This window comes from Notechis scutatus, chromosome 2 (assembly GCF_049901735.1).
Source record: "Notechis scutatus isolate UNSWTSFEM ecotype Mainland chromosome 2, rNotScu1.2, whole genome shotgun sequence".
Classification (NCBI taxonomy): Eukaryota; Metazoa; Chordata; class Lepidosauria; order Squamata; family Elapidae; genus Notechis; species Notechis scutatus.
Window position 1 is genome coordinate 115,490,097 of NC_142010.1, and position 23,753 is coordinate 115,513,849.

A 23,753-nucleotide genomic window follows, 5' to 3' on the forward strand; every position below is an offset into this window, starting at 1 on the left:
TAGCAGTCACTGGCCAGTGACATCTTGTCCAGTTTCTCTCTCCTACTGTGTTGGGGTGCCGGCTTGAAGCAAAAGAAACTCTAAAAGGGCATCACACTGTCTGGTTTGGTGCACTCACAAAACTTTCCAGCAAGCTGATATCTGCTTTGGGAGCCACTTTGGTGAAGAACTGAGCAATAAATCTAAGGAATATAACAACAAAACAGTAACATCTGTGTCTTCATTCCTCACTTGGAAAACCGATCCCACTGTTTGAAAAAAGGAAACAAAACTTGACACTGTACACTTATTCAAATTTAAAAGAGATGCATGAACTCTGGGGCATGTTTCATGCCAATCCAATTAATATAAGTTTATATTTATTAATATTTTTCTCAGAAAACTTCAGGTGATTAGTCTTGCTATACCTCTGTGGGCCAAATTAGGAAGAGAGATGATTTGGGTCCTGTCCATTAGTGCCTGGCAGTATGACATTACCATGTACCCTGCAATGTGGATGGCAGCTGGTTTTATATGAAAGAAAAAGAGAGACAGACAGACAGACAGACAGACAGGCAGGCAGGCAGACACACAAACTTTACTATTTATATTGAAAAGCCGATCATAAATATTGTACATTTTAACAATTCCCTTATATGTTTGTACATGAAGGAACATTTGTTATAATGGATTAGGAAGAAACACTGTTCTTTATATCAAGTTGAAAGTTTTACAATCAGATTTAACTAAGTACATAAGCTAGCTTGAAATAGGAATAAGTGCCCATGTTGGAAAAATCTGGGGCAGTTTGCAACAAAGTCGGATGCCTTCATTTATGTTATTTAGGCACACCTCTACTAACCTGAAACAAAATCAAGTTGAATGTTGGGATGACAGAACAAGAGCTGTACTGGGGAGCCCCCCTCCCAGCAGATCTAGTTTTTTAGTCTCAATATCATATCCAGGCAGTGCTCACCAAAGAGCAGACAAAATTGCCAATTGTGACCAGCACCAAAGCTTAATGCAGCCACTTTATCCCACCCAAAAATGTTGAATAGTTCCCAGAGATGTCATTGTATTAACAGTCACGCATAGTGTGTGTATCTTCTGCAATTCTTATGGAGTGTCAACATGAAGCAAGATCCGGATCTGAAATACCTTTTAGCCAAGGGAACTTGCATATCCGTTTCTCCACCGTAGGAGAGTTTGAAAATCAGGACTCAAAAAAATGTCTCATCCTTCAACCTTTCATAGTAACACACATTAAGTCTCCCCCATCTCTGCTTTCAACATGCATTCCACTATCACCCCGTCCACAATAAATTCAGAAATTAAATTAGTTGTATGAGGTGCATCTCCTCCGTAAGGCTATTTCTTATAGTTACAGTGACCTGGAAGAAATGTCCATAATGGCCATCTGAATGTGACAGAAAATCCCTTTCTCTGCCAAGGTCTTTACATGGCGGTTTCTGAATTAAATCCACACTGAAATGGCCATGAAAGCAGAGGTATTTTGAGAGGAGTTGGAATTTGACTTTTTTTTTTTGCCACTTGATCCCTTAGAGCTAGATTCAAATTCTTTAGTCAGCATGTTTGCACCATAAAGGTAGTCCTCAACTTACAACCACAATTGGGACCAGAATTTCTATTGCTAAGCAAGGAGGTTGTTAACTGGGTCGCACCCAATTTTATGACCTTTTTTGCCATGGTTGTCAAGCAGTGGTGATATTTTACCGGTTTGGCCCGGTTCAGCCAAACTGGGAGCTCTGAGGATCATCTGAGCAAACCGGTTCGCTCCAACAATCAGCTGCTGGGCCCTTCCGCCCACCCCTGCTCAATACTGATTTTTATTTCCTGGTTTTGAAGCTCGGCTGCTTCGCGCAAGCACAGCGGATTGCTACGTGTCAGCTGTTGAAGACACAGGGAGAGTGCAGGATTGCAGGTTAGTAGCAAACCTTTTGTGCATGCGTGAAGCACGTGTTTGGCATGCATGCATGCAAAATGCATGTGTGCGCACAAAGTATGCCCACCAAGCCACACCCACAGAACCGGTGGTAAAAAAACTGAAACCCACCACTGTTGTCAAGTGGTTAAGGGAATCTTGCAAATGTTAAACAAATCCAGCTCCCCCGCATTTACTTTGTCAGAAGCCAACTGGGAAGGTTGCAAAATAACTATCACAAATATGACTCTGGAAACTGGAGCCATCGTAGCTACATAGTGGTTGCGAAGTGCCTGAATTTCAATCAAGTGACTGTGGGAATGCTGCAAGGGTTGTGTGAGGACCATAGAAGTCACTTTTTTTTCAGTGCCATTCAAACCTTAACTTTGAATGGTTGTTAAACAAGTACTTGTAGTTTAGCTATAATAGGTACTGTATGTGAACTAGGTAGTGAGTGTTTTTTTCTTTCAGCTTAATTTAAAATGGGATTTCAGCAGTGAGCAGAATCTAAAATCCAACTTAAACACCCGCAAAGGATCAGATCCATATTAATCCCATAATATTAATAATTAATAGAAAGCCCCTTAAGGAATATCTCAAAAGATATTTCGGTGCCAAAGTGAAAGACTTCAAAAACTGAAGTGATGTTTCATTCCAGATTTAGAATATCCAAGAGCTGTGGCCACCAATGCGGGTGGGTGGGGTGAGCAGGATCAACTTTCCCTGGTTCTGTCCCTTGAAGACAGCACATTGCTTAGCCCATCTTAAGAACTGAGAGCTCATCTTATGCTGAGGCAGAAACCCTCTATTGTCATATCATATGCTTTAGGTAGAGTGGACTCCTGAGCCAAACAGGGCTCAGCTTTTAGCAACAATGGAGAGTGTTCAGTGCAGAATTGTATGTAGGGGCCAGCTGTATACATTTACCCACCACACCACAGCTGCATGTAGGCTGTGTTTGCATGATGCACTTACCCATGATTTAACCATAATTTATCTACAGAATAACCTAGGGTTTTACCCATATCAAAACCAGTTTCCTCAGCTCAAATGTTCTGAATTCAAAACACACTGACCAGAAACTAACAAGAAGTTCTCACAAAATGCTAGATTAAAGCAGGATTCATTTACACTATACAGCAATGATCCAAATTCTCGGGGGGAAAAAAGCCGTACCATGTACACTTGGCGATGGCTACAATCCCTTCATGCTTCCCTGTAGAGCTAAACTTCTGCAGGGAACATGGAACTGTGAAAGTTTCCCTCTGTCATCATGTTGCAAGCAGAGTTGTCCTGATCCAGACCACAATACGTATGTGCAAAAAAATGCTTGAAAATCGAAAACAAAACCAGGAGCTGCACATTTCCTCTCCGGTGCTAACCCCTGGAGGGATCCGTCAATGTTTGAGCTCCATCTGCTGAGTGGCAAGGGTGCCTGCACCACCTCAAAGACTCCAGTGTTAAAGAGGCATCATTCATCAATTCGGTACTGGAGTGCAAAGCTGGGCAGGGTAAGGAAGCCCTTCTTCCCTCTTTTGTGAATACAATATTCATGTTTTCCTTTGTATCCTCCTTTGTACTCAGAGGAGCCAAACATTCAAAGTGACAGAACCAATGCAACCAAAGTACTTTCTGATTCTCCCCAAAAACTCAGGGGCTTATTCCGTGATGGTTGCAAAGGAAATTTGATTCCCTAGATCCCTTTCTATTCCTTAGGATGCCTCAGTCAGTAACAGATCCTACAACGGTAACTTTAAATGTCTGGACTTCAACTCCAGAATTGAAAGTTGCCAGGATTTGAAAACATTGTCCTACAGGATATTTCTACCCCTTGACACTGGATCATTGCTCAAAGCAGTCACACTTCGAACACAATGCTATGCCAAGGATCATTAAACTTCACCAACATGAGCTTTCACTCCAGGTTTAATTGGCAGCGCCTGCTGGACTCATCTGTGAGGCAGGCCACACAGGAGGTGGCCATGGCATGGCAAAAGTTTCCAGCAATGTGGTAGCTGTGGACTGTACAGTGTTCGGGCATGGATGCCATGACTGAGGAGCACAGCTTGGGTATTAGAAGTACCCACGACCCTATCTTTTCAGGACTCATTTAAGGGACTGCTCAGTAATCCTGACCTCTGTCTGTCACAGAGCAGAGCTAGCAGCTCAAATTCAAAGCCAAGATTGGTGATTCTCTCAGCCTGAAGAATTAAACTTTGTCTTACCCAATGTAGAGATTTCAGCAACTTCTCCTTTAATTACAGAAAAATTCTGAGAAGGAAAGCTTAGAGATAAAGAGATAAACCAGATCCGTTCAATTGTCCCAATAAGAGAAATGGCTAAATGCTATCAGGATCTTGTAAGGTTTTGCCATACCATTCATAATAAGCTCTTCCCTTCTATTTCTTTTTATTTTCCATGTAAAACAATTGCTTTAACTGCTTGGGTAAATTTTTGTACTGCCTTTCTCAATTATTGGCTAACTGGTCATTTGTCAAAAGGGACATTTCATGAATCATACGATTCCACATATCCCAGTTCTTAATTAGTAACACTACTGTCAGGCCACCTCTTACAACTACAGTGAAATTTCAGTGAAATTATGATCCAAATATTAAAAATCACATAGAAAGATAAATTCTCAAAACATGCCTGCAGTTTTGAAAACTAATTCCTGTGGAAAATTAATCCATGTTGCCAATCCAGTTGCACCACCCACTTCTCTCTACAATTGTACAATTATTGCTCCAAGTATTTACAGCTTCAATTCTGGAATGTGACATGGCAGTATATAAGATTGTTCGCTGATCCAGAAATAAATAACACCTGCTTTGCATGATCACTTTATTTTCATGATTCCTAAAGTGCTGATCACTGGCTCTGATTCTACAATTGTCAAGGTAACCCCCCCCCTCCCCCAAAATGACACGCTGAATGTGGCCAGGAGCCCTTCCACAGACTGGTGGAGGATAAAATCAATAGATGCCCACAAATTATTTCATTAAACAAAGAATACATCAATGTTACAGTAGGATCTGGATGATGTCACAGTAAGAGCAAGGCAATCTGGGAAGATTTCACAGCCTTTGATGCTTCTTCCAGTGGTACCAAAAAGGCTCAGGATAAAAGCTTGACAAACAAATATATTGTGGTTACTCTAAAAAATTGGTGCCCTTCTGATTTAACACCAAAGCCTCTATCCCACAGGGACAATAAGGAGCCCATTTGCTAGGCTATTCTTTTTTTTAATTGTTCCAAGGACCTCACAAGGCCTCTCCAGTTTTACCTCCCATCTCTGAATGTAAGTGGGCAGCTGCACTGCCCATTCACAGGATGGGAGAAGATATATATATGCATTCAGGAAACCTGTTCCCTCTTAGATAGGAGTTTCCAGGCAGTCTCTCATCAGCATAAGGCCCTTTGGTTTCAGAAGGTTTTGGTTGAAGAAGCTTAAGGAGGCAATTGAAGGAGAAGAGTGATATTAGACTGGCTACGGACTGGGGTGTGTGGAAGGACATTACTTGCCCAATACCACAATCCCAGGAAATAAAGACAGAGGACTGCTTGTTCCTTGGACTACAGCCCTAAGAGTAAAAGAAGACTGAGGTAGGAGAATGGGAGCAGGCAAGACAGAGTGAGAAAAGCATTGTCCTGTCCACATTATTGAATAATAATTGGAGACCCTGCAATGTCAAGGCCCCTGCCTGCCTGATATTGCTATCAACTGCCCACAGCAGCCACCAGAACCCTTTTCCAGCCCCTTATTGTAACATTTAGAACTGAGACAAACTTGTGATGAAATATTTCCCTCCCACATAAGGGCCAACACCCTTCCGCTTGGGGAGAAAGGAATCCCCACACAGATGGGAAGGGTATGGCAGGAGACTAGGAGAGCAATGAAAAGTGTGCGGTGGGGGGCGGGGAGGCTTCTGAATGAGGCACATGCCTGTTGACAGCACAAAAGGAAAGCATGTTAGTAAGAAAAAAAATCAGACATGGCTATTGGAATGCTGGCTATTATGGCAAGGAGAGGTTGGAGGTTGATGAGGAATGCTGTGGTATCAGCAAGCCATCAACACTGAAAAGGTCCTGGGTGCTGATGGGCAGAGAAGAGAGGCATTTGGGATTGGTCAATGAAAATCCTAGTGGGCTACTCCACTAGTAGGCACCCAACCCTATTGAAGAGCTGGCCAAGAGCAGATGCCAAACAAGGACTTTCTATGAGATGTCAGACAGTGCCCTGGCATCGAAGGGGATACCTGCTCCTCAAGGAGGGAAAGAATATGACACCCAGCCATTCTGGGAGTCTGTAGTCCCTGTTCCCCATCTTTTTTTACTCTAACAGGTCTCTTCTCCCTTAGGTTAATACTTTAATCCCAAAGTATTTGCGAAGTTGCTCCAGGAAGACAAAGGTGAGCACAGTATGAGGGACCAAGCGAATGCCGGCAGGAACAAGGCCCTGGAAGAGGGGAAAAAAAAGGGGAGGGGGAATCAACTTTTGTCCCACGGTGGAGTTTCAGCTGCATACAGTAGGTCACGCCTTCTCCAATTCACACTGACATAAGAAGGCAAGGTAGGACTAGGAATCAAAAGGCATATGACACACGAGGACTCCTTGCTAAGACAAACTATGGTGGCCCAGAGGTGGAGCTCTTGCCTCACAATCAGGAGGCTGTGAGTTCGATCCTAGATAGAGGCTGATATCTGGAGTAGACTCTCCTGCTCGAGCAGGGGGTTGGACTAGATGACCTCCAAAGTCCCTTCCAACTCTTGTTATTCTACTTATTGCATATTTTGCTCCCCTGTGTCTTGTCTATAACTGGGTAGCAGCCCTAAACCAATAATCGGAGGTCTTAGCCTCAGGCTAGTTGCCACCAATGGCTAAGCGCTGGAGAGAAAAGAGGGAGGCCACCTTGCATGTTTTGATAAAGGTAAACAATCAGACAGAAACAATATGGAGGCCACACTTGCTAGGACAGGAATGCACAGGGATATCAGAAATTCTGAGCAAATTCCTTTGCTCCTGTTTGATCTATATGCCATGATTACTGACTGTGGCTCCCATCTTTCCTGTATTACCTTATAAAAAGCCAATGGCCCAAGCTTGGCCGTCTCCACTGCACAGTGCATGACACCCTGAAACAAAACGGGAAGAACTCAGTGCATGCTGATTTGACTCCATCTCCAGAACCCACCCAGATCCTCACAAGGTTTCATCTCTAGCTGTTTAATGAAATTCAAGAACAGACCAATGCTGAAATCACAGGGCTGTGATGCTGAGTGGCAAAGACAGCAACAGCTAGCCACTGGTGTTTAGTCTGAGCACCTGCTCTCTAACGAATCAGAAAGCTGGCAGTCATGGCAAACCAATCACTCACCCGATATTCGCCTTGGGAATTCATAAGTCGCGTTTTTAGCACATCCAAGGGCTGACACAGGAATGTAGCACATCCTCCCTGCAGTTCATAAAAAAGAAGGATGACAAAACAGATTCAGATTGATCTGAGACTTTGCATGGGGGAGAAATGGCTTGTGCCAAGTTTATACCAAATGGGTATGCCCAATGCGCCACATCTCTCCTGCCCCATTGGAAATGGGAAAAGTCTTTTCACTTAGGTAGGCCATTACAGCCATCCAGTTGCATGAAACTAAAAGACAATCGGTTAGACAGGCTTAAAATGGAAAAAAAGTCTTCTCTGACTTCACCCCCTTCAGATGTGTTCAATTACAACTCACATCATCCCAAGCAAGTTAGAGCTTCTGGAGTTATTGCATGATCTTTTATAGAAGAATCAGAAATGCTGTTGCCCTCTGGAGCAGGGTCTTTCAAACTTGGCAACTTGACATCTCCCAGATTTCCCCAGACAACCATGCTGACTAGGGAATTCTGGGAGTTGAAGTCTACACGTTTTCAAATTGCCAAGTTTGAATAATCTCTGCTCTAGAGCCTCCTGGTAGTCTGAGCTCATTGCCTGGGACAGCCACCCTGACAGCTAATCTTTTTGTCTTTGAAGTCATCTGGAAACCCCATTTCTTATGTAAAGTATGTGGCACTGTCTCTAGAAGTTACCCTTCCCTTTCAATGACCTTTCTTTTGCCTTTATCAATTTGCAAATAAACCATGAATTCTGATACAGATGAGCACTTTTGGGTGGAGAAGGACCATAGTTAAACTGCTCTTAATTTTCACCTGTTTTCTAGTTAAAATGGCAAAAAACATCCCTTGTTTTCAGAAATCCAGATTTTTTTTGGGGGGAGGGGGGCTCCAAAGCCTGAAAAAAATGGGACGTTAATTGCCAATTTCTTGTCTAGCCTTAGAGCATAATGTTACTCCAGACAATAGTTCATTTAATAAAGCTTGGTTAAACAAAACATAGCTTTGCAAACTATGTGGATATCGCAGGTGAACTTTAGCAGCTGTTTAAAATAAGGAAGATTTGGGTCTATGCTTTTGATCCATAGTTATGTCAAAGTATCCCATCAAGTATGACATTTAGACCTTGCATACTTTTAAAGCATCAGATAAGGGGAAAATAGCAATGCTTCTGTGTTTTATTTGCTTTGGTGAGCCACCACCTGTGTGCAGATATTCATCTACCACCTTAACCTTACAATGTGATTTTACTTAATCGGCAGACATTTTCCCCTTAAAAATGGAATGCGGGAACAAAGTGCACAGAACATGCAAAAAAGACCTGGATGTATCATGTATGCAGCAATCCAGCCTACTCCCAGCCTTGCCAGTTCCAGGACATAAGCTGTACTCCACCTTTCTAAGGAACTGGAACAGAGCAACCCTTGAACGTTAGCCTAACTAGCAAGAACTCTTACAAAGGCACACAAATACACACCCTAGCTGACTTTGCACCAACACAAATATATACATACGGCAATAAAACTGGCCAGGAAATGAGTAAAAATATTGTCAGCGAGTAAACCGGTCCCAAGAACCAACTGCTTTGCCTGGTCATAGCAAGCGAGCTGCAAAGAAATGAAAAATAATAAGGCTGTTTGTGAGCATCATGAGCAGATTTGGAAACTAAGAAGTTGGGCTCAAACTTCAGCTAAACCCCAAGGGATCAGGTAGAATGAGGACACCAAGCACCCCCATTATGAATTTATGGGTTTTTGGTTTGGAGCCCTTAATGGATCTGTGAAGAGCCTCTCCTTTTGCAGTGGAACTACCATAAAAACAAAGGTGCCAGAGGTCTGCAGTTGTTAAAAATCTAAACATCACACCAAGAGGTGACTGAGCCGTTGAGATTACATTCCCTAACCCTTTTGTGGCCTCACAATTTCCCCAGGGTGATGTCATCATACAGAGATAATTCCCCACAGAAAAGGAGTAGTACATATCCTCCTCAAAGGATAACCTTTCTCCTCCTGTAACCTTCTCCAGTTTCCACTTTTTTTTTTTTGCAGTCCCAGAAACGCAGACAGAATACAAAGGATTTTGGCTAGTTGGTGAAATGTTGTCTTATTGGATGAGAAACAGAGAAAAGAAGAAAGAAGCTTAAGATACTTTAAATATCCTAAGTAGGAAAGCCAGAGTTATATGGCTACTCATTTCTGGCCACTATGGGATACCATCCTCTCAGAATTTAATAAGAACACGGAGCCCTGGTGGTGCAGTGGTTAGAGAACAGTACTGCAGGCTACTTCTGTTGACTGCCGACTGCCCGCAATTTGGCAGCTCAAATGTCACCAGGCTCAAAGTTGACTCAGCCTTCCATCCTTCCAAGGTCGGTAAAATGAGGACCCAGATTGTTGGAGGCAATATGCTGACTCTATAAAACCGCTTAGAGAGGGATGTAAAGCACTGTGAAGCAGTATATAAATATAAATATAAGCAGTATATAAGTCTGAGTGCTATTGCTGTACAATATAAGAATCTAAGAAAGAGCTTTGCTTGATCAAAAGTGGCTCCAAAATTTCCATAATGGCTGACCAGTTGCCAATTTAAAATCCGGAAGGAGAACAGAAATATTGAGTATTTATTTTATTTATTAATTAAACCAAATTATATATAGCTACCCATCTCACAAACAAGCGACTCTGGGCAGCGTACAACAGAACTAAAAACAGTTAATAAACAGCAATGGCACTGAGATTTATATACCTATTATACTTATATGCCACTTCACAGTGCTGTATAGCCCTCTCTAAGTGGTTTACAGAGTCAGCCTATTGCCCCCAACAATCTGGGTTCTCATTTTACCGACCATGGAAGGATGGAAGACTGAGTCAACCTTGAGCCGGTCAGAATTGAACTCCTGGAGTGAGCAGTGAGATAGCCCTGCAGTACTGCTGTTAATTTGGGTTAGAAATATATAAACCAGGATAGACATTTTAATAGTCTCTTTAAGAGCATGCTAAAAACTGCAATTGGGTGTGGTTACTCAAACGGCCATTAAATGGAGCCAGAAACCTGGGTTGTTTTAGTCTTAGTCTTAATCTCAGAAGAGAGTGTGTCTCAATCTCTGTTTCCTTCTGTTGGAAAGTATTGCCGTTGCTCCATTTCTTCTAATTGACTGATATTACTGGATTTAATGTAAGTCTGATACTGAACTGTTTTTGACACTGGACTTTGATATTTGGATCATCCCTGGATTGAAAAACTGACTGATTTAACCTGTGAATGACTTTGGACTGCCTATTTTGAACTTTGCTTAAACCTTTATTGAAAGTAAAACCGTACATTTACTGTACGGTGTATCTGTGTGCTGTATGTGTATTATTCAAATACTCCTCTCAAATACGTCTCCCTGTATGCGCTCATTCTCCTAATGGGGAATTACCTCAACAACTGCATTTTAACCACTGCGCAATGATGGTTCATATGTTAAATACATTAAAAAGTATAAAAGCTAATATAAAAAAATAGTAGATGAGTTGTTTAGAAAGGTGGAGCCACCCCAGTAGTCCCCTAGGATCCCCAAAGCTGCTGGCATAACCAAGTTTTGAGGGACCTCAAGAAGCTCAACCTTACCTCAGGGTAGAGAAGACTGCATAGGCAGACACCATAGCAGAAAAGGGCCATCACCTATACAGCCCACCAATGCCTCCAATGCGGAAGCGGTGGCTTGTTATGTGCCGCCGTGGCAGCGTTCAATGCACCATCCCCCTGCCACCTCTTAGTGTCCCCAAGGGGGCCGGCAGAGGGGCGCTAAGAGGCGGCAGGGGGGCGTTCGAGGCGCCGGCCCTGCAGGTTCACCCATTGACTGTAGTAATGCTCCAGAACCGGTGCCTCGAATGCGGCCACATTGGGAAAAGCTGCTGCCACCGTTTTCCCAAAGTGCCGCCGCTGTCGCATTCTGTCTGTCTGTCCGTCCATCCATCCATCCATCCATCCATCCATCCATCCATCCATCCATCCAAAAGGTCTGTCTGTTTGCCTGCCTGCCTGCCTTCCTGCCTACCTGCCTGTCTGTCTCTCTCTCTCTCTCTCTATCCATCCATCCATCCATCCATCCATCCAGGTTCGAAGCGCCAGCCCCGCAGGCACATTGGGAAAGTAGAGCAAAGCCAGTCTGAGAGGGAGGGAGGGAGGGAGGGAGAGAAAGAAAGAGACCTGATGCATCAGATTGAATGAGGCCTAGTTTAGACTGAGGCCCTTTTCCACACTGAAACATCTTTGCCAGCACATTGAAACCTCTTTGGCTTCTATTAAAGGTTTTGTGGATGAAACATGGCCAAGACTACCAGGAAGCTCCCACATTTTGTTGAGGCTTTAAACAGGATCCATTGGACCAGATCTCCACCCTAAAAATTACTTTTCCCCAATGTATTACAGTGCCAATTCTGAAGAAGGCAAAACCAAAATGTACTGGTAAATTACAAGGAGAACACACACAAACCCACACCAACTCCCTTCTAACCCTGCTGGAGCAGGTGATTGCACTAGAATAGATATCTCATTATCTTTCTCCTCCCCTCCCTCCTTCCTCATTTCTGTTTCTTTCTGTCCCTTCCTTCCACCCACCCACCCTTTCTTTGTCCCTTTTCTTTTTTCTTTCTTTCTCTCCTCTCTCTCTTTCTTTTCTCTCTCTCTTTCCCTCTCTCAGGCTCACCCCTTAAGATCAGGGGTCGCCAAACCTTTGGACCTCAGGGACCACCAAACTCATAATTTTAAATCCCAGAGACCACTAATATGAATTTTGACTGATGGTGGCTTTCTGGCGTTGGTGAGAGAGAGAGAGAGAGAGAGATCTGATCCAACCCTCTCTCTCCCTCTCTCTCACACACACAGGCAGGGGTGGGATTTAGACCCCTGATCTAAAGCTGTCAAAACTCCAAAAACTGGTCAAATAACTCTGGGGAGGCCAGTCATAAATTAGAACACTTGCTAAACAACCGGTCATTAAGTGAGGACCATTTGTATTTGGTTTGCCAGTCACCTGGCCACGCCCACCAGCAAGCCACACCCATCCAGTCATGTGACCAGCAAACCACACCCTCAAATTAAGCCACACCCACAGAAATTTGAATCCCACCCCTGGGTGGGGGGCACCGAGGATGAGTTTGTAGCACTAAGGGGGCAGTGGACCCAAAAAGTTTGGGAACCACTGACCTAGCTCCTGCTGTAACCATGCTAAGGCCAGAGGGGGCAGGCGGAGTGTGGAGGGCTTTAACTTTTAACCCCAACTGCAGCAATTACATCAAGAAAATTAATAAAACTTCCCCCCCCCCCCCCACCACCCCGTGATCTTAATGTAGCCAAGATTGTTACAGGAAAGTGGCAAAAATTCATAAGACACACATGAATGAATCTAGAGGTACATTTGCTAAGATATGTACAATTAAGCGGTTTGGCAGCATGGAAACCGTGGAATATTCAGCACTTGTCAACTGAGCTATTCTGAAAGCAACTTCATAGTTTTCTGACTCAATCCCATGTTCAAAGTGTCCCAGCAGCCCTAATGCCATACTCAGAGGATCTTGAACCACTCCCAGGAAATTTATTTCCGGAAACCATCAATATTTATCCCACCTTTATTATTTTTTATAAGTAACTTAAGCTGATGAGCATACCTAATACTCCTGCCACCTCCTATTTTCCCCACAACTACCACCCTTGATTGGGTCGAGAGCAGGATTGGCCCAGGATCACCCAACCCGCTTTGATGCATAAGGCAGGACTAGAACTCACAGTTTCCTGGTATCTAGCCTGGTGCCTTAACTATGATTAGACCAAAGTGGATCTTGCCCCTGGATTGGCACGAGTATTCTGGGGACCAGGGTATTCTGGGGTTCCCTCAAATATTCTGTTCCAGGTCCCTGAACTTTGCACACTCTTTGTGTTTATGAATGTGTGCACGTGTATCTACAATTAGTCTTCAACTTACAGCCACAACTGAGCCCCAAATTACTGTTCTTAAGCAAGACAGTTGTTAAATGAGTTTTGGCCCCATTTTATGACCTTTCTTGCCACTGTTGTTAAGTGAATCACTGCAGTTTTTAACTTATGTTAAAAACTTATGGTTGTTAAGTGAATCTCCACTGACTTTCTTGTCAGACGATCGCAAAAGGTTATCACATGATCCCTGGAACACTACACCCGTCATAAATATGAGGCAGTTACCGAGCATCCAAATTTTGATCACATGATCATAGGGATGCTGCAAAAGTTGTAACTATGAAAAAGGGTCATAAGTCCCTTTTTCCGGTGCCATTGTAACTTTGAATGGTCACTAAATGAACTGTTGTAAGTTGAGGACTACCTGTATGTTTTTGGCCTAGATTACGGGTGTTAAACCCGCAGTGAGACATTGCCGTCACGTGATGTTTCGTGACGTTTTCCCCCTTCGTGGAGCTGGGGTGGGTGTGGCCTGTGCATGACGCATTCAGCCCGCAGGCCACTAGTTTGACATCCCTGGTTTACATGGACACACTTATTTATTATATTCAGCGGTGGATCACAGGCAACACTGACTCTGGATTCCTACCTGTCCAACGGTAACCAAGGCTCCTCTGCTGGATGCCATTGTTCCTCCCGAGAACAGCTTCTTCACACCCTCTGCAAAGACAAAAAGCCTGGAATTTACAGAATAGGGATTCCATTTTAACTGTGTTTTCTGCTTATCCTGTGCAACTCCCCCACCCCACAAGGCATCCCTCAAGAACAGGTACCTTCTATTACTCCCATTTTATGTTTATGAAAACACTTGGAGAGCAGAATAAACCCATCAGCAATACTCATCCCAGGCCAGATATAATGGCTATAAAAAGGGTTAGACAGCTGTGTTTGAAAAGAAAGATGCCTCAGTGAACGTAGCCACAATGAAGTACATCTGCTGATGAAGATCAAGAGAAGATCCTATAAGATGCCTGCGGGTGAAATCTAACCATAGCAAAGATTAGCAAAGGCTAATACAAGAGCATTTTAGATGCTCTGCCATGAGTTCAGTTTCAAAAATAACCCTGACAAATTTCACGTTCATCGCGCTCCAACTGAGAGCTAATATCCGTGAGCAAAACAAGCTATTCTCACTTCTGGCTTCAAAGTGAGATTTGAATGGGATACCAGCTGTCATCTAGGACTACACAGGCTATAAATCAGACAATTCAAATCAAACACCTGGAAGGTGTTTGGAGAAAGATTGTTCCGTCCTGAAGAACCACAATCTGGACCTTAAGAAGAGCTTTGATCTTTACCTTCTGCACCTGGCAAGGAGAAACCTGACGACCACATGATTCACTCAACAACTGTATGATTCACTCAATGACTGTGGCAAAATAGGTCATAAAATGGGGGCAAAACTCAATTAGCAATTGCCTTGCTTAGCAACATAAATTTGGGACTCCATTGTGGTTGTAATTTGAGGACTACCTATAACTAGAAGCATCACTGATCCTTAAGGATCAACCTCCAATTGAAAAGAGAGAAGATATAAGACCACCAAGATGGGGCAACCCCAACAATCACATACTGGGCTCCTGCACCCACCTCCACTGGCTGGATTACTGAAAATTGTAGCCAGTGGAACTGATCACCCATTAGGCACAAGAGGCACAGTGCCTAAGGTTCACAAAAAATTAATAATTCTTTTTAACGCAGAAAGAATAAAAGTGAAGTAGAAATTTCCTATCTCGCCTTTCACTCTTGAAGATATACATAGTATAAATATATAATAGAATGCAAATGAAAAGCTTAATCATACATTAAATGCTACCAAGAAAATTTAATTCTCACAGGTTTGTTACATTAAATCATCAGAAGTTATAAGAGGAAAGTATACCATAAAATATTAAAAATCACATGAAATATGTAGTCCTTGTTTAACAAACAATCGCTTGTTCAGCCATCATTTGATGGAGTTGAACAAGGAACACTTACCACCATTCCTCATTGCTGTGGCCATCACAGCATCCCCACAGTCACATGATCATGATTCAGACTCTTGGCAACCAGTGTGCAATGATAACCGTTGCAGTGCCCTGTGGTCAGGTGATCACCATTGGTGACCTTCACTGCTGGCTTCCCAAAAGCAAAGTCAGTGGGAAAAGTGGCAGGAGGTCTCAGATGACGATCACATGGTGTCATGCTTCACAACCATGCAGGATTCGCTTAACAGTTGCAAACAGAACTGCCGCAACTGCTGCTGTAACTTGACGTAGTCACATGACATCATGCTTTACACTCACATCACTCAGCGACAGAGTTGCTGGTCCCAATTATCAGAGTGAGGGCTATCTGCATTATTTTTCTACAGCAGAGGTAGGGAACTATGGCCCCTTCTGTGAGTTGTGGACTTCGACTCCCAGAATTCCTGAGACAGTTAGTTAGTTTACTTTATTGTCATTGCACCTCGTACAACGAAATCAAACACCATCTTCAGTGCACATCATGACCAGGAAAATAAACACAAACACACATCCTTCACACTCCACACATTGAATTGAACTGAACAGTTTGTCTGACTCAGGAATTCTGGGGGTCCACAAATCGTAAAAGGGCCATAGTTCCCCACCCCTATTCTAGAGAAAGGGGCAAAGAGAAAAGTGCCTAAGACCCACATAAGTCATAATGTAGCCCTCCATGGGGGGGGGGGGACGACTACTTGCCCACAAGTTCTACTATAGTGTTCTGCTCAATGGATTCTTTCCCCCCTCAGGTAAACTTAATTCAACAAAGGGTCTCCGAGAGTCACAATATATTTCGGCTATACTGACTACATTCTTACCTTTATGAAACACCTGATACAGGCCATCCAAGGCATGGGAGTAGCTGGAAAACACGACGAGATAATCAACAGCTTTCATCAATATCCATGTAATTCTGACAAGCGCTCACTACCTCAGCTGGCTACTATCAAAGACTTTTAATCCCATTTTCTGCCTGACGGCTCTGACAGATGGGACTTGGGCATTTGTAGTGAGATTGCCACCAATTTAAAAGAGATCTTAGCTTTGTGGGAATGGACATCTGAAGATCAATTTTGTCCCTCTGTGGTCCTGCATATTCAAGAGAGTTTTTTTTTAAATGGAGACAGGCCTCATAGCCCTTTCTTCCCCCAGTGCTCTTCTTTGCCTTCCCATATTTGTTCACTTTTTGCATCTGACTACAGCCCCGATACTCACTTGCGTCGCAGATGTGCCGGCTGCTTAATGTCATTCTGCATCCTGGAAAAGAACATGAGAACAGTATTGAGGCGTGGGGAGGGGGGGAACCACTCTCTCTTCAAACACCCCACCAAGTATAGCTCTGTTTGCTCCAAACGATGTTAAGAAGTAGAGACACCAGTATACAGAATGCTAAGAGTTCATATTTCACCCAAATTGTAACCTTGCTCTTGGCAAAATAAAATCCCTTTCTCTCCCTCCAATTTGGGACACTCTTGAAGATTAATCCACTGAGTTCTGGGGGAGAAGAAGGAAAAACCGACCTGACATTCACCATGTCAGCCGGGGTCCCCACGAATCCACCGGTAAATCCTGCAACCAAAGGAGACAGCCGATGAAAAAGGGCTGCCCAGACGGATAGGACCTCACCCTTGTTTCTGTACTTGCCAAGGCCCAGCTCACCTCCTACTGCACCGAGCAGCACCTTCTGGTAGAAGGGCATTGGCCCCTGGGCCCCTTGGCTCAAGCTGTCTCGCACCGTCTCATAGATGGCAAAGCGGGTGAGAGAGTACGTCATCTGAGGAAGCAGAAAGAGTCACAACAGGAAGCGGCAACTGCTTTATCAGTCTATGGAGATTCTCAGTAATCCAGGTCATGGTTGTCCCAAAGGTGCTTTTTCAGGAGTCCACTGCACTTTCTTGTTTTTTTCCTTTTAAGATGTTGGATGAGAAGCGAAACGTCTTCAAAGAAAAAACAAGAAAGTCCAGTGGACTCCTGAAAAAGCACCTTTGGGATAACTGCTCATCAGAATCACAAATACGCATTGTTCACAGGCCACACGCAATCTCTTCCCTCTCCTCCTTTACCTGTCCTCCTAACTGCAGGGCTCAAATTGGGCAGCAATAACATTTAGCTATTTGTAAATAGAAGCACAAGCAAATTAAGTTTATTAAGCAAGTGTGACATGCCTATTCTACTTCTGTACCATAACATCCTTCCCACCAAAAGATGGAAAAAAAACCGAGTGAAAAGATGAAAAAAAACAGAGTTGCCTGCAGTTTTTTGTATTAATGTTGTTTTAAAAAAAGTCACCCCGGCTACGTTTGTCACGTGTGTAAAAATATAGGGCAAGTGTGACTGCAAGTGAACCTACCTTTCCCCCTCAGATCTTGCTTAATGACAAAAATCACAAACACCAGCATTACAACTGGCATCATACAGAATGACTGATTTAGGCTGCAGAATCACCCTCTGCAGGATGTTTATGTAGTATGTGAAAAAAAAAAAAAAAAAAAACCAACCAAGATCTTAAGGTGCAGAAGGAAAAAGCTGTCACTCTCAAAATATTATGAAGTGGAAACAATTAATTGCAGCAGCTCCTAGTTCATTCCCATCTACACGTATTACCTACTAAACTCTGAAACCACACAGATTTCCCATCTGCACATATTCTACTAAACTGTGGAAACACGCGGGTTTGTTTCAGAAATTTCCATACCTAGTTTGCCTGGTTTACCAATATGGTTTTGAGTAGTCAACACTATTCTATTTTCCATCATTAGTATTTTACTGACATTTTGTTACAATTTCAGGGGGTGCATAAAATTCATAAGTGCCTGGTTGGGAGTTTGAATGTCATCGGAATGCTCAACGTGGATTTTTGGGAGAGAATGCAGGACGGAAGTGCAGAATTCTCATTGCCGATGATGAAAGCAACAAACTGGCACAGGACACAACGAGTAGGATGGCAGGTGATGAGGCAAGCCATTTTAGCAGCAGCCAAAACACTCACTTGTCGGCAAAGCGAGGCACTGAGCCCGTTGTAGAGAGCTAGAAAGCCATCATTGCGAATCACACGTAACGCCATCCCCGTCATGCGCATCTTCACTTCCTGCTGAGTTTGCAGATGAACCTAAGGAGAAGTGGCAGATAGGTCAAGTTGACGTTTTCTGGATCTCATTTGCTGAGGGGCATCCCAGGCCAAATAAGGCACTGAAACACTCTGGATGCAAGAAGCCCATAAGACTGCCTCTATCACAAGGTCCCACAAGCTCATATTAACATTCACTTTGAACTTTGTACTCAAAGGATTAACAGGGCTTGCATTCCACTCGCTCGTGCTTAAAGAGGACATTTTGCCCTGGCCCTAAAGACAAAAGATTCCCAGAAGCTATGACTGGTCTTTCCAGTTTCACATAACAACTAATACCTTTGATCTAGAAATTTATGATAAAAACATTTGGATTCCTTTCCTTCCTCTCTAACAGGGTTTGTTGACTGTTCAAATGGAAATATCTATCCCATGGGTTTCCAACCTTTTGGGTTGTCTAGACAGCATTGAGTGAGGGATTGTCTTGGACCACATTTAAAATATATATTATAGTTATAACTTACATAATAGTGTTAAAGGTTTACTACCTTGTAGGGCCATATTCCTAGCTCTCCAGGGCTGCATGCAGCCTGTGGGTTGGACATGCCCGATCTAGCCAGAAGCACCAAGGTTTAACTCTCAGCCACAACCATTCCAATTTCACCTTTCTTCTTCTTTTAACAGAGCTCTGTCCTGCATTCCTCACTGCATATCTAATTAGCAGTTAACTTTGGATGTTTTAATAGTGAAAAGCTAACAGCACATCTTTCAGCCAGTGCAAAGGACCCCAAGGTTTGCACAGGAGAGCTTGTTAAGCTATCCAGTTCTGCAGCAGGGAACTTAAAAGTTGCTCCCAGATAATTATTATATCCTGTGCTGCTATGGAACAACTCAAGTTAATAATACAACCATACAGAAGTTCTAGGTGAAAGGCCCCAAAAGTTAATCAAACAACATAGCAGGGCTGTTTGGCTTGCTGATTACTCTTCCTCCTGTAGAATAGCAGTTCCCAACCTTTCCAGCTTGGCGGAGTGGCACGATTGTGTGTGTGTGTGTGTGTGTGTGTCGCACATGCACAAACAACTCCATGTGTGCGAGCAGAGCTTCGCCCATGCACGCACTTGCCCACCCCTCACGTGAGTGAAGCTTCTTGCCTTAGCACTTGCCCAATCTTCCCCACGCCCTAGTTTCGAACAGCGGCCTGGTAGTGGGCCATGGCCCAGGGGTTGGAAAACCCTGCTGAAGAAGGAGAAGAGTTGGACAAGACAAGGAGGTGAATATATGGTATGTACTGTGAGATGCCAGGAGAAAACGCACTCTCAGTCTAGCAGCACAAACGTTCTTCCATTCCACCCAGTATAAGAGGAGTCCTAAGGACAGAAAGCCCAATGAGTAGCTGGGAAGCGGCACTCGGATGCAACCCTGAGACATTTATCAGTTTTGGTTCATCAATTAAGAGTAATATCTAGTACAACCACTTTTAACTAATCAATGTCTTGAAGTAGCCTGTACTGAGAATATATATCAGATCAAGGGTCTTCAAACTTGGCAAGTTTAAGACTTGTGGACTTCAACTCCCAAAATTCCTGAGCCGTCATGACTGGAGAAGGAATTCTGGGAGTTGAAGTCCACAAGTCTTAAAGCTGTCAAGTTTGAAGACCCCTGTTATTAGATGAAGCTACAGAAGTATCAGCTGTCAGGAGAGGGCAATGAAAAGTTAGCTCTGACTAAGATGGACATTGTACTAATTTTTTTTAATGATAGTTCAAGTATCTATTGTAAAGCATGACATTGGAATTTGCTCCTCAAGCAGCTAGCCAGAGAGAACACATGTAGGAAGAAGAGGAATTTTGCAGGAGTTAGCACCTTTGTGCTGACTTGAAGGTGCCAACAGCCTGGCAATGACAAGCAAATGGAACTTTCCTCCACACAGACCACATTTGAGTGTGCCAAATGTCTGAGAAGAGGAAAGCATGAGTGAGATTATAGAACAGGTTTGATCTGGAAACGCTCTGGAGGCTAGAGATGGAAAGTGCAAAGCCCTCAAAGCACCTGTTCCAAAGCAAACTGCCTTGAACAGATTGAACAGCCTGGCCAATTTATGCCATCTCTATTCTTTTCTATGGGTTGACCTTGATCAGTGTCCCAAGAATATACTAGAGCTATTACCAGCATGGTTAATGTTCTGCTATGGATACCACTGTTGTTCACTCAGTCTTCTGCAGCCTGTTGCCCTCCATAGGCTTTGGGGTTACAAGTACCTGAATTTCTGGCAAGCATGGCCAAAAAACCCAACAACAGGCAGCCTTAAGAACAACCATTCTTAGAATGCCACGTAGACAGGGCTACAAACTATCATGCTCTGAAATTCACCTCATCTTCTAAAGATAAAATTTTATCATATAAGCAACCTGAAGAGCAGCAATTTGTTACTCTTCAGATGGTTTAAACACCAACTCCTAAAAAACATGATTAATAAATCTACAATTCAAAGAACTTCCTCCCCATACAAGTTACATATTTCCTAACTGTATCCTCTTAATTTGCTTTTACAGGCAGTCCTTGACTTACAACCACAACTGAGCCCAAATTTTCTGTTCTTGAGACATTTGTTAAGTGAGTTTTGCCCCATTTTATGACCACAGTTGTTAAGCGTATCACCACAGTTGATAAGTTAATAACCTGGTTGTTACGTGAATCTGGCTTCCCCATTGACTTTGCTTGTCAGAAGGTTTCAAAAGGTGGATCACGGGGGCCTTGGAACACAGTAATGGTCATAACTATGAGTCAGTTGCCAAGCATCTGAATTTGGATCATATGACCATGGGGATGCTGCAAAGGTCGTGACTGTGAAACATGTTCATAAGACATATTTCTCAGTGCCGAACAGTCACTAAATGAACTGTGTAAGTCGAGGACTACCTGTATTTCAAGGGGAAATGCTATAGGTGCAATTCTGGTATATCGACTAAACTGAGGCTTGTATGCAAAGACAGGAAGATGACTCTCACAATCATGCAATAAAGTTTCCAAGCCAAAAAAAATGACCGAGGACTACTAAAAATCCCAGTCGTCCTCAATTTATGACAGTTTGTTTAGTGACTGTTCAAAATTACAATGGCACTGAAAAAAGGACTTGACCATTTTTCACACTTACAACTGTTGCAGCATTCCCATGGTTACATGATAAAAATTCAAACGCTTGGAAATTGGCTCATATTTATGACAATGTTACCTGATCCACTTTTGTGATTTTCTGACAAGCAAAGTCTATAGGGAAGCCAGATTCACTTAACAACCATGTTACTAACTTAACAACTGCAGTGATTCACTTAACAACTGTGGCAAGAAAGGTTGTAAAATGGGGTAAAACTCACTTTACAAATGTCTCGCTTAGCAACAGAAATTTTGGGCTCAATTGCAGTTATTAAGTTGCAGTCATTAAAACTACAGGTAGTACCAAGATCTGTTGCTTTGTGAAGAAATAATTTAGTACATTAATTAGATCAGAAAAGTTGAAAAGTTCTTTCAGAAGTCCTTAGTCAATGACCTAGTCCAACAACTCTCTGGCAGTTGAAGCAAGAAAGTATTGCCCAATTTTATCACTATTAAAGCATTGTGGGAAGTAGAAAAGCTACACAAATGTTAAAAAGGAGAGGAACATATTTCTTTGCCTTAATGCTCTCGATTTTGGCGTTGCCACAACTTGAAGGCACTTTCAAATTCCTCGCTAAAGCTCCTCGGCCAAGACTTTCTGGAAGAAAAGCTCGTATCGCCAAATAAGAGGGAGCCCCAGCATCGCACCACAGCCACGGGTAAGAGTTCAGCTCTCCTTGTTGTTGTTGGCCTCTCACATAGGCAAACTGGGGATTTCTGTACATTTCTCAACAGCAAAGAGATGAATGGAAGCAGGCAGCGCTGACAAGCTAGTCAGCAGAATTGATGGAGTTGACAGAAAACAGCACCCCCTTACTAACACTGATGACTTTTACCTAGTCGAAAAACATCTGCAAGAAAACAAGCAAGCTCAGGGAGCCCCAAGGACCTCTCATGTCAACCCCAGCTACAAATATTCGACTAAAGGGCGCCAAAATGTCAGCTGCGCAACCATTACAGCCATGGTAACAGTTGGGGATCCGCCTCCGGCCATCCGCCTCCTGAACTGATCAAGGAAGTACCGCAACTGCAGGGAAGACCTTCGTTAGCCCTACCGCAGCCTGCTGTACATCGGCTGCGGGACAAGCAAGCGACCAAATAAGTCAGAGTCCTCCTTTCCTTGCTTCCCTCCTTTGGCCGGACGCACCTTGATTAAATCCAGCGGGTGCGTGCAGCACGCCGCCCCGCAAGAGGCCAGGCCCCCGAAGTACCAGCGGGACACGCGTTTCTCCGCCATCCTGCCGGCGAGACGTTGCCTTCGTCGATCCCTCCCCTCCCCTCTGTCTTTCGGATCCGGCAAGCCCAGCCTCCGCCCCGCACGCCCTACCGAGGCGGCCTTAAACGGGCAACGCCGAGAGCGACGGAGGAGGGAGAGCTTAAAAGAACAACCGGGAGGCCAAAGGCGCGCAGCTTCCAGGAGGGGGTCAAGGTGTTTCCAGGGCTGGGCAGGTTCCCGCCAGGGCTTTTCTTTCGCGAGAGGGACTCGTGCTTCCAGGATGACTGGCATTAAAGTCTAAGGCGGCTCCGAAGACGTTTTGACCAAATCGCCAAGCTCATTTTCCTATGCACGTTTGTAAGAAGGCCGCCTAAAGACTATTTTGTGACATTATGGGATAGATTAAGAAAGTGTCGAGTCTGAGCGACCGCATTGATTTTTGTTTTTTCAAATAGCCCTAAAAGGCAAAAAAAAGACTCTCCACACCAGTTCATCTGTGGTTGTAAACCTCCCACTTAGGTGAGATGGGCAGTGTGGAAATTAAATAAATAAACACTTTTCTTGGAGTTGGCATGGCCTTTTACACAAATCTGCGAGCTGTCCTATGCTCAATTTCATACAGGGAGGCACACTTGAGATCATGGAATAGGCCCATGGAATTAGCGCTTTTTGAAATTAACATTTAAGTCGATTGTGCAGTTTTTATTTCGCTTTGTTGGTATTAGGCTTTACAGTGCAAGGTAGCAGGCTAGGCCCTTGGGACAACACAGTGATCAACAAATAACTGGCATTTCAGGGTTCATTTTGCTTGATCCAATTGATCAGAAAAAAAATCAGTGTTATTGCTGACTTGGGGTTAATCTTCTGGTAATATATAGGCATTATTGCTTCTCCATTTCAATTTTTTCATTCCTGTTGAAGATCATTCTTCATTTGTTAGAGGACTTGTAATCTTAAAATGTTTATGCCCCAGTAAATGTATTTATGGTACCATAAAATCTGTATGTTTTGGAGCAAGTCTTGCTGTC

General features: G+C 43.5%; 1 protein-coding gene across 1 annotated transcript; it reads right to left on the minus strand.

Moving 5' to 3' along the window:
• Positions 1-4,751: 4,751 nt before the first annotated feature.
• On the minus strand, positions 4,752-22,912 carry SLC25A10 (solute carrier family 25 member 10). Its single transcript, XM_026667311.2, has 11 exons — positions 22,657-22,912; positions 18,276-18,395; positions 16,946-17,060; positions 16,807-16,855; positions 16,502-16,543; positions 16,105-16,148; positions 13,867-13,937; positions 8,810-8,902; positions 7,300-7,377; positions 7,001-7,057; positions 4,752-6,380 (listed from the first exon to the last, which is right to left on the minus strand). The coding sequence occupies exons 1-11, from the start codon at positions 22,744-22,746 to the stop codon at positions 6,279-6,281; spliced, it is 861 nt and encodes a 286-aa protein (XP_026523096.1). The 5' UTR covers positions 22,747-22,912; the 3' UTR covers positions 4,752-6,278.
• Positions 22,913-23,753: the final 841 nt, after the last annotated feature.

Coding starts and splice junctions, on each gene's coding strand:
- SLC25A10 (XM_026667311.2), bottom strand. CDS start 22,746: ATGGCGGAGAAACGCGTGTCCCGCTGGTACTTCGGGGGCCTGGCCTCT. Junction 7,378..8,809: donor TCCTGGCCAGTTTTATTGCC/GTATGTATATAT, acceptor TATGAACTGCAG/GGAGGATGTGCTACATTCCT. Junction 6,381..7,000: donor GGCCATTGGCTTTTTATAAG/GTAATACAGGAA, acceptor CCCCTCTTCCAG/GGCCTTGTTCCTGCCGGCAT.